Genomic DNA, 11,706 nt, shown 5'->3' with positions numbered 1-11,706 from the left:
AATACTGGTAAGTCGTTCAGTTATTTCCCTTGAATATTTAAAAAAATTTTTTTATCCGCCTAAACTTGAAGATTACCGGAATTTAATGTGGTAAAAAAAAAAAAAAAAATGGTGGGCGTGCACACATACATACTGACACTTTGCATTGTTTGTTGGCACTCCGTCGCTGAGGATTCCAGTTGATCCGATCAATGGAACAGCCTGCTCGTGAAATTAACGTGCAACTGGCTGAGCACTCCACAGACACGTGTACCCTTAACACAGTTCTCAGGGATATTCAGCGTGACACAGTGACAAGGCTGACCCTTTGAATTACAGGCACATCAGAAACAGGAAGTAAGAGTGAGAGAAAGTTGTGGTGGAGGAGTACAGCAGGGTTCGCCACCATCCCCTGCCGGAGCCTCGTGGAGCTTTAGGTGTTTTTGCTCAATAAACACTCACAACGCCCGGTCTGGGAATCGAAACCGCGATCCTATGACCGCGAGTCCGCTGCCCTAACCACTGGGCCATTGCGCCTCCACTTGAAACTTTACAATTATAGCTACAAAATGAAATTTGAAATTCTGAAAAAATTGTGATGTGTGTCAGTATGTATGTGCTTCACACACACCTATTTTTGTTTTGTATTTTTTTCTTTTTTTTTCCCTCCATAACAAACTCCCATACAATCAGAATCTACAGTGTTTGAAAGGTAGTTGTACAAAATTTCATTTAAACGAATTTATTTTCCTGAAAGTCATGAAGAAACAAAATCGGGGTGGGGTGCACACACTTGTATAGGTATACACATCCATATTACTTCGATGTGATATCATGTTGAGATTTACTTCACTCTAGTACATTTAGTTGGTAAGCTAATAACATTAACAACAACGTTTAATTACACCATCAAAGCACCAGTTTAATATCATTTTAGATCGCAATAACAAAAAATGAAAGTAAAATTGAAAGAAATTAAAGTGAAAACAGGAAGTTCAACAATGAATCAAGAAGGAAATGAAAGCAATCGAAAGTAGGATGGGCATAATTACAGAGTTGTACCCACCAGAATTTGGAAGGTCATAACTTTCAGAAAATTGAATATTATTATGTAGCATGAAAAATGCATATATTTAAATAAATATATTGTTTTCATATAGACGAATAAGATTCGTGAACACTTTCATAATAGCTAAAATCCACCCTCCAAGTGTTCGTGCTGGTAGAATGTGAACCATCCCCTCTTCGGCATAATGTTTTCTGATAACTATCTGGAAAATGCATATTTTTCAATATTTTCCAGTGATACATTTTAGATGGTATAGATTCGGGTTATACCAGAATTTGTTGTGGAAAAGGTTTTTCGAACGGGTGGACAGGAGTTTCGGATAATTTATACCCTTCGATTTGTTTCCTCATAACTTTCTGAAAACTAGATGTTTTCCAGGTGATCTTTCGATACGAGTCCGAAGAAACTTTTTACGGAAAAGGCCGATATTTCGGACTCGTATCGAAAGATCGCCGTTTTCCATATTTTCTGGCGCTCCTTCGATATTAGTCTACTCTGTCGATATGAGGAAACGGCATCATCCACTCTCTTTTTCAGCCTAGCCTCTTTATATCATGAGAGAGGGTTGTGTGGGTGAATGACGTCATGTACCAATAACGAAGGATTCCGCCCCAAAGATCGCCGGTCCATGATTTAAGCAAAATATCACTAACAGTAAAATAACTACTGTAATCAAACCAAACTGTTTATATTGACAATATGACAGTAATTACCTTATCGGAACAATGTCTTCTGTCTCTTCATTCAACACTGTAAAAAGCTAAACAACCAAATCGATATATTCATCACCACACCGTTGAATTAAGACATTTAGGATATTCTATCCAACCCACTAATTCATTTGCGTGTATACATGTGCGTGCATGAGCAATGATAAATATTTGTAAAGTGGCGCCTCTAGTGGTTACACACAGGAAAAATATGAAGAGTGACTTCCCTTCAATTTAAGGGAACTTTTTAAGAATTGAATCTTAAACAAGACTTTTAGCTCCAAGTAATTTAAGTCAGCGGGTCTCTAACTGACAAATACTAGCAGCCACCCATATTACTGCAATGTTTACCCCATCTCCTTTTTTTAAATGAGTTTTAATGTCAATTCTTCTTACTATTCTATGGTGTTGAAGAAGTTTAAAGCCATGGCAATTTGTTCTCTTTTCACTTGTCACAGCCACCTCCCCGAACCTTATAGAAAACAGCTTTAGGGTTATCTTGCCAGTTTCACATTCTTCTTTAGTGTGTCATGTGTGTGAATATACAATGTTAGACAGGTTGAAAGCCTGCTGGTCAAATTATTGGTTGTATTATATAATATACACGCACTTGATGGAGACGAATTTAGTAAATTTCAATTTTGGTCGAAAGTATTTAAACAACAAAGCTACTGGTAATATTTACATAACAAATGGACATCAACGTAGTCCGTCCTTTTTTAAATAATCTACGAATGAAAATCTAGCTAGTTAATCATTCTATTTTTATAATCGCAATTACGTGCTCTAATCATATTCCATGGACAAATTACTAGCTGTCATGCACATGTATCCTGTAGACATTATTAGCTGTCATGCACATGTAGTATCTTGTCTTCTATCGGATGGTATAAGGGCTGCTCTGCAGATTCCTGCTTTAAAAGGTAGGATCGTCCCAGTAGTAGAATTTTGAGAGTTACAGGTTGAGGTGCGGATAGGAGGTTGTGTAGATATGTATTTGTGCATGCTGTAGCGTGCGATCTTTTGGGGTTGGGGTTGGGTTAGGGTTGGAGAGAAAAGTCAAAATTGAAGAAGTTGGTGGGGGGGGGGTTGATTTCACAATGCCGATTTTTGGCAATTTTCTGGAACCTCCGTATCCGAAAACGGGGATTTTTGGCAAAAGAAAATTACAAAAATAAACAAATTTGGGAGAAAATGGGGGGTGGGGGTGCGGGGACGAGCGGAAGTCTTTCCGAATTTCTTTCTGAGTTCAAATCTCACCGAGAAGAACTTTCTCTTACATCCTTTCGGAGTCGATAAAATGAGTACCAGTCAAGTACTGAAGTCAATGTAACTGGCTGACTCCCCACCACCACTTCCAAAATTGTTGGCCTTGCGCCTAAATAAGAAACAATAATTACCAATTATTTTCGCAAATTTTATTTCTATGTGCCTTTTATCTTTTCTTTTTTCTGATCGGTCCCAACTGAGTGGATCTATGGTCAGTCATTTGCGATCATTTTGATCTTCTTTCCATTGTACGAATACTATATCAACACTTTCATTATCCATTGCGTTCTACCTTCGTACCTTTACAAGCGGTGCGATGTGATTTGAGAGACATTCTGGCTACTGTTTATTAACAAGTTGAACAACATAGATGCTAAACTCCCTTATTGGGCTGCAAAATGTAAATTATAATTTGCATTTTTTTTTTTGAAGATCGTAAATGGTGGTATCAGTGAAGTTGCCTTAGTCGCAACTAAAATCTGTTGGTAAGTTAATTAACTGGCAATAAAGCTGTCACTACCACCCTCCAACTCCGTTCCCATTTATGTATATAAGTGACTGACTGTGTACAGTAGTCATTAGCTGCAGAAATGATCAGTCGACACCAACAATAAACAGTTGGAGCAGACGGATGTCCCTAATAACGAAAGTTATTGCAGCAGTAAAGATGTTTGTACCGTATGCTGAACTACCAAGATATGAAATAGTCATTGTTTGACTTAACAACTGATAAATTACAAAGTAAGCACTTTTAACTGTAATGAATAGTTCAGTTGGGACATTAATGGGTGCTTGTTTCGATTGGTTTGGTCTGTGCTTCTGCTCAGCCATAACGTGTTTTGTTTTCTTATTTTGGTTTGTGTTGGGAGAAATAGAAGCAGATATGTGTAAATATTGATGGAGATAATGAATATTTTGATAAAAATGGATATATGTATATATTGGTAGCAACAGATATATACATAGATAACAACATATATGTAAATATTAACAGAAATAGAGGTAGATATAAGTGAATATTGATGGAAATAGTAGTATAATATATGTAAATACAAGCGACGATAGAGATGTTTATGTTGTTACTATTGATAGAAATTGAGATGAAGGTGTGTGTGATACGAAACCATTATTATTATTTCCGTGGTGGTGTAAAGACAAAAAAAGGCGGCTAGCTGGCAGAATCGTTGGCACGCCGGGCGAAATGCTTGGCAGTATTTCGTCTGTCTTCATGCTCTGAGTTCAAATTCCGCCGAGGTCGACTTTGCCTTTCATCCTTTTAGGGTCGATAAATTAAGTAGGTTTGTTGCTGCAGAGGAGCTACATGGCTGCCTCCCATTATATATGGTGGAACTGGAAAAAGAGATAAGGATGGTTGGAATGAGGTGTCAGAGCATACCCTCGGTCCAAGATGGTGAATATAGGAGAATGTGGAGACAGAAGATCAGGAAATGTAGGGAAGGAAAGACATGTTCACCAACTCATCTAGGAGGGTAGTAAATCTTTATAAGAACTTTCTGACATCCTGTACCAACTCATGCTAACAAGGAAAACAAATGTAAAATGATGATGTGTTCAGTCTGATCCTAACATTTGTGGTTGATTTGGTTGCTATTTCTAGTGGTCTTATACAAACTAACTCAACTTGAACCACATTATGGTGACTAACCTGTAGAGTGCACCACATTAAGGTGACTATTCTCTATTAGCTACCCCTGTATTATACTCAGTCATTGATAAAAAAAAAATTATCTGAAGATTTATATAAATATTTCAGTACTCTAAATGAATTAGCACCAAAATCTTAGCTGTCTCTAAAACCATTATCAAAGTCTTTATCGGTTCTATATGAATAGAATATGTTCCTAATAAATTAAGCAGTTAATTTCTATAACAAAGCTAGTTAATTATTGAGCAGAACTTATAGTTATGCTCTATTTTAGTCCACTCTTTTGCTTTATTTTGAAGTAAGCACCAAACACACAACATTATTTATTATTGATTATTTATTACAATATTTTCAAGCACACTTAAATTTTCTTTTCTTTAATTTCAGGACTGGTATCTTGAAAAGTGGACTTTTACTAAAAGATGTTTAATTCAAGCATGTGGCATTTATCAGGTTCTTAAGTTATGTTATTTAGAGGACATTTTTTAAAAATCTGCTTCAGTCAATTCCATTATGAAATTTAGTAGAAGGATCCAAATTAAGAGGATTAAATAGTTTTGTATAAATGTGTTCCTAGAAGAGAAAAATCTAGGAATTTGCTGCTTGTGTTTCCTCTTATGAACATCTGTTGATGGAAAAAATGTTACGCACACAGGCAAAATGTCACAGATGTGAAGTTTGTGGGAAAATATTATCTAACAATTTTAAATTATTGGCTCACAACCGTACTCATACGGGTGAAAAACCATACAGTTGTGAAACTTGTGGGAAAGCATTTTCACATTATGGCTCCTTTGTAGTACATAAACGTGTTCACACAGGAGAAAGACCATACCACTGTGAAATTTGTGGTAAAACATTTTCTTACATTGGTCACTTGACAAGACATAAACGGAGCCATACTGGAGAACGTCCATACATTTGTACAATTTGTGGGAAAACATTCCCTGATGTTACTCGTTTTTCAGATCATAAACGTATTCACACAGGGGAAAAGCCTTACCAATGTGAATTTTGTGGGAAAACATTTACTCTGAAAAACCAGTTAAAAGTTCATAAGCGAATTCATACGGGTGATAGACCTTATCATTGTGATGTTTGTGGGAGAGCATTTGCTCAGAACGCTCACCTAACAGGTCATAAACGTACTCACACAGGAGAAAAATCATTCCACTGTGAAATTTGTGGGAAATCGTTTACCCAAAATAGTAGCTTATCCGTTCATAAATATACTCACCTTGAAGAAAAACCATACAACTGTGAAATTTGTGGGAAAGCATTTTCTCATAACCGTTTGTTATCAAATCATGCACGAACTCACACAGAAGTTAAACGTTATCAATGTGAAATCTGTGGCAAAGCGTTTCATCGAAAGAGCGCTCTTTCAGTTCATAAACGTAGTCACACAGGGGAGAAGCCATACAAATGTGCGCTTTGTGAGAAAACATTTTCTCGAAGTGGGAGCCTTGCAGTTCATGTACGCATTCACACTGGTGAAAAACCATACCATTGTGACTTATGTGGCAAATTATTCTCTGGAAAGAGTAGTCTTTCAGATCATCTACATTTTCACTCAAGGAGAAAATCATACCACTGTGAAGTATGTAGCAAAACATTTTCTCACAGTCGTACCTTAATTATTCATAAACGTATTCATGCAGGAGTGAAGCCCTACCAATGTGATACCTGTGAGAAAGGATTTTCTAAAAAATGTTATTTATTGCATCATAAGTGTGTTCAGATTAAAAAAGAATCTCAAATTTTGTGATTTTTGATTGAAAAAAATGTCACAGATTGGTTTATACTAGAAAGAGACTGTTACATCTTGGAACTGTGAAACAAGTATTTTATACCTGCTTAACTCAAAGTGAAAAGTCCTTCTTTATAAACTGTTCCTTAACAAATATTTGTTCTAAAAGAGATTCATTCCTCTGTGATAATTATCCCATAGCTGAGATCAGCAATATATTTCTGAGTGTGGGAATATAATAGCAATGTACTTTCTTATCTTTAGTCCACTAACAATGCATTCATGCATTAATAACATTTACTGTGCGATTTTTTTTTTTTATATATTTGTTTTTTACAATTTTTTTTTTTTCCAACTAAAACAAATTTCATAATAAAAGTTTTTAATTAATTAGCTTTGGAAATTTCAATGTTTTTTTCCATTGCAAATGTATATTTCAGTATGGGATGGTTCTGAACTTAGCCCAGTAGCGACATAATAAGTTATTTTAAATCTAATGATCTTATCTGTTTCTTGGTTATTATGTTTAAACTCATAAAGGTGAGCTGAGCTGGCAGAATCATTAACTTTCTGAACAAAACACTCAGCAACATTTCATATGCCTTTACATTCTGAGTTCAAATTCTCCTGAGGTTGACTTTGCCTTTCATCCTTTTGGGGTCGATGAAATAAGTACCAGTTGAGCACTGGGATCGATGGAATCATCTAGCCCCCTCCCTAAAAATTCCAATATTTTACTAATGTTGATGTATCCCAAGGTTTGATGATGTCTCAAGCACACATTTTGCATTCTATATAAATACTTGTTACATCTGACAGGATTATGTAGAGCAGGGGTTTTCAAACTTGTTATAAGCACCAATGTGCTGCATGCTTTTATGAGACCTTTGGAGATATACTGTGATTGGGAAGACCCAGCAACTAAAGAGAGATTGCAGCCATGGCCGATGACATTGTCACATGTCTGGCCATTTAAAAGTACCCTTGATGTGTCGGCCAATATGATATGCTTGAGAAGATCTATTGAGTCAAGTAAAACCCAAATCGTAACTGTGGCAAGTGTCTCCTGACTGGTTCCCGTTCCGGTGGCATGTAAAATGCATCATCCAAACTTGGTCGATGCCAGGTCCGCCTGACTGGCTCCCATGCCGGTGACATGTAAACAGCACCATCCAAACATGGTCAATGCCAGGTCCGCCTGACTGGCTCCCATGCCAGTGGCACGTAATAAGCACCATATGAACGTAATCAATGCTAGGCCTGACTGCCTGGGTCTTGTGTAGGTGGCACGTAAAAAGCACCCACTACTTTCTAAGTGGTTGGCATTAGGAAGGGCATCTAGCTGTAGAAACATTGCCAGATCAGATTGGAGCCTGGTGCAGCTGTTGGGTTTCCAGACCCCAGTCAAACTGTCCAACCCATGCTAGCATGGAAAACAGACGTTAAACGATGATGATTAGTTAGTTTGGTCTATTTTGATTAGTTATCACATACTGTATTCTTTTTCTCGTGATTTGTTGTCTGAACCCAGTATTAACATGTGTAAATGCTGTGTAATATCAATAGATGCTATTTGAAGATCATAGATTTTATCAATGCAACACTTATGTACAACAGCAGATAATTTTTTTTCCATTTTATTACAATCTCAGAATGGAAAAATATATTTTCTGCTGGTCAATAAACCAATTTAGCTCTGGTAAGCTTCCTTGACCTCAATAAAATAATACACATAATAAAAGCTTACATTTGATATTGGATAAGGACACAAAAAAGGTTGATGTTACAGATTACTGAAATGAACACAGTATTCCACATGCTATTATTTTATGTATAGGAAGGATGGTGAACTGGTAGAATTGTTAGCATTCCAGACAAAATGCTTAGTTACATTTTTTTCTGGCTTTATTTTCTGAGTCCAGATTCCACTAAGGTCAACTTTGCCTTTCATCCTTTCAAGGAACGAGGAAGGAAGGCTAGTTGAGTGTCACTTTTTTGACAGTGTTGTTGTTTTGACAGCGTTGTTGTTTTGACAGTGTTGTTGTTTGCGTGCAGAAAGTGAATGTGTGCTCTTCTTTGCTGTCACGTCTTACAAATGAACCCTTTTTTGGACCAAATAGTGACTGGTGATGAGAAATAGGTTCTCTGTAAAAATGTAAGTACTGAAGACAGTGGGTAGGGAAAGGAGAAACACCAGCACCCCAGGCTAAAGAAGGTCTTCACCTATGTAAGGTGTTATCTGTTTGGTGGGATATGAAAGGTTTAGTTCACTTTGAACTTTTAAACCCAAACCAAATGATACAAAGGAGAGCAGCCTGAGCGGCTTAGGTCAGCGCTAGAAGAAAAATGACCATCTTTGGTTTCAAGATGAAAGGTGTTCTTCCATCAGGATAGTGCTTATCCACATACAGCGAGGATGACATTCCAAAGACTGGAGCAGTTTGAATGGGAAACGATGCCCCACCCATCATATTCGCTGGACATTGCCCCATCTGATTATCATTTATTCCACAGTTTTCAAAATCATTTGGACGGAAAAAATATGAATTCTGTAGACGAGGTCAGAACAGTACTGGAGGAGTGTTTTTCTTTGCGGACAAGTGAATTTTGGAAGAGGGGCCTTGCAAGTCTATCAGATAGATGAAAGAGCATTGTAGACAATGAAGGAAAATATATTTTAGATCAGTAGTTCCCAACCCTTTTTATGCCCTGCACTCCTAAAAACTTTTAATATGTTCTCGCTCCCCTTAATGTAATAATTTGTATAAGAATAAAGGTGCCCGGGGCAATTGCCCTCTTTGACCCCCTATAAATCCTTCCCTGCTCGCACCCCCTAGAATGCTATCTTTTCACCCTTGGTTGGGAAACCTTGTTTTAGATTAAAAAAGAACTTAGTTTATCTTAATTTTGTAAAATGATAGAAGTATAAAAAAATACGCGTTTGGCAACCAAAGATATCTATCTCTCTCTCTCTCGCTCTGAGTGAAAGGAAGATTGTGTTTTGTCTGTGTATGAACATCAATGCTATATGGTAGTGGGTTATGGTCTCTGAATGGAGGAATGAAGCTAGTATGCTTTACTGAAAGTGCAATGTCAGTGTACGTGTGCAACAGAGCCCTTATGTACTGAAAGAAAAGTTAGGCATGACAGGAATTAGATGTATTGTGCAAGAGAGAAGACTGTTCTGATTTGGCCATGTGATGCATATGTATGTGGACAGTTGCTAAAGAAATACCGATCACTAAAAGTGGATGGAAATCATGAAAGAGAGACCCAGGAAGACATGGGACAAATTACTGAGGGTTGATCTCAAGACACTGAGCCTTATGAAGGAGATGACAAAAGACCAAGATATCTGGTCCCTTGCTGTACTCAAGAGACCCTTCCACCACAGTAGAACTGATATTTTAAACCATCTTAATAAATGCCTGTGTGAGGAGCTCTGCCCTATGCTAAACTGCATCCTCTCTGCCCTCCGAACCATTTCCCTCCACCTTTCATCCTTTAACACCCATCACCTCTCTATCACCAGAGAACAGAATAGACACATACTGTTGTTGTTGGCACTTCATCGCTTACGACGTTGAGGGTTCCAGTTGATTCAATCAACGGAACAGCAGTGCTCGTGAAATTAACGTGCAAGTGGCTGAGCACTCCACAGACAAGTGTACCCTTAACGTAGTTCTTGGGGATATTCAATGTGACACAGTGTGACAAGGCTGACCCTTTGAATTACAAGCACAACAGAAACAGGAAGTAAGAGTGAGAGAAAGTTGTGTCGCCACCATCCCCTGCCGGAGCCTTGTGGAGCTTTAGGTGTTTCCGTTCAATAAACACTCACAACGCCCTGTCTGGGAATCGAAACCGTGAGTCCGCTGCCATAACCACTGGGCCATTGTGCCTCCACAGACACATACTGCATACCCCTGTTTTCTCAGTTACCTTCTTCCCCACCTCAAACCACTTCTGTTTCCCATTATCTTCACCTGCTGACTGTCTCCACCAATCACTTTCTTTCAGTGCCTACACTCCCCCCTGTGTTCTTCTCCATCATTAACACCTTGCTTATCTGCTATCACCTTCAACGATCTCAGAGACCTACTGCAGCCCCCATCTCTGAGCCTCTCCTATATTTCACACCATCATTTGCCAGTTACCTTTACACTGCCCACCCAACCAGTTCAAACTTCTGTATCACCCTACTTATTCTCACCATCCCTGATGCCCCTCAGGGGACATTTCTGCCACTCTCTTTCACTATTGCTCTCTTTATCTTGTTCTTCAACCCACCCTCCTTACCAGCTCCTGTCAAATTGTCCAGCTCATACCAGCCAGGAAAACAGATGTTAAATGCTGCTGATGATGATGATAAATTTGTTCTTCACGTCACTGTTATGACCAACTCCTCAGGACCTGCACTATAAATCGGTTCTCTGGAATCATTCCCTGCCACTCCAGCTTATGTCTTTCATGCACAATTCTTTAACAATATGACAATGTAAATAAATGTTTAAAAGGAAAAGAAGCTCGGCTGTAAAACATTCCGAATAAAACATCAAATGAGAATTTCGGCGCTAATCCAGTTTCCGCCTTTTGCCTTTCATTTAATGATTTCACTTTTCACTCTTTGAACTTTTTCTCTGCATGGTCTCTCGACTTACAAAGAGGAATGATTAATCTTTCTGAAATTATGCTCTCCACTCTTTTAAAAAAGAACACATTGTAAGTATCTTGTATTTAAAAATAAAAGATGAGGTGGTCAAAGAGCAGAGTACTTGGTTAATGCTTACTTTAACTCTCGGTCAGGAAAACAAAAAAAAAAGTGTAATAGGTGTAAAAAAATAGGTAAATTTTCAGATTAACACCTGCACCATTTTCACTAGGGTGTTGGGGTTAGGGAATTCCGTCCATAACCCTAACCCTAACACCCTAGTGAAAATCGTGCGGGTGTTAATCTGAAAATTTACCAAAAAATGTGTATTAAACGAATATGAAAACAAAAATTTGCGCTAACGAATCAGGGCGTGGGGAGAGGAATTTCGAAAAATTCATACGATTCGATTTTTACCCTCGTAACCTTTAGGAAAATGGATATCTTTTAATGAATACCTTTCAAACGACATAGATTACAATTATAAAGAAATTTGTGGGGAAAATGTTTTTCCGAGGGAGTGGAGAGAGGACCTTCGAAGGGAAGAAATTCATAAATTAATTTTTTGCTTGAGTGTAATGGAAAATAAGTTCGAAAACAATTCTTAGATTC

At 37.8% G+C, this 11,706-nt stretch overlaps 2 protein-coding genes across 4 annotated transcripts in view; one reads left to right on the top strand and one right to left on the bottom strand.

Moving 5' to 3' along the window:
- Positions 1-2,084, bottom strand: part of LOC106873522 (zinc finger protein 43) — a 20,612-nt gene extending 18,528 nt beyond the window's left edge. The window contains exon 1 of one of the 3 annotated variants that reach the window (XM_052969010.1): positions 1,046-2,084. The gene's annotated coding sequence lies outside the window, so the exon portion shown is untranslated. The remainder of the gene's footprint in view (positions 1-1,045) is intronic. The other 2 variants (XM_014920909.2, XM_052969011.1) reach the window with 2 other exon arrangements.
- A 975-nt stretch (positions 2,085-3,059) lies between these two features.
- On the top strand, positions 3,060-11,021 carry LOC106873519 (zinc finger protein 239). The gene is made up of 2 exons (XM_014920906.2): positions 3,060-3,768; positions 5,081-11,021. Exon 2 carries the CDS (start codon positions 5,325-5,327, stop codon positions 6,459-6,461), a length of 1,137 nt encoding a protein of 378 aa, XP_014776392.1. The 5' UTR covers positions 3,060-3,768; positions 5,081-5,324; the 3' UTR covers positions 6,462-11,021.
- Positions 11,022-11,706: the final 685 nt, after the last annotated feature.

The sequence above is a fragment of the Octopus bimaculoides genome, chromosome 6, assembly GCF_001194135.2.
Source record: "Octopus bimaculoides isolate UCB-OBI-ISO-001 chromosome 6, ASM119413v2, whole genome shotgun sequence".
NCBI classification, from domain to species: domain Eukaryota; kingdom Metazoa; phylum Mollusca; class Cephalopoda; order Octopoda; family Octopodidae; genus Octopus; species Octopus bimaculoides.
This window is presented reverse-complemented; position numbering and strand designations above follow the sequence as displayed.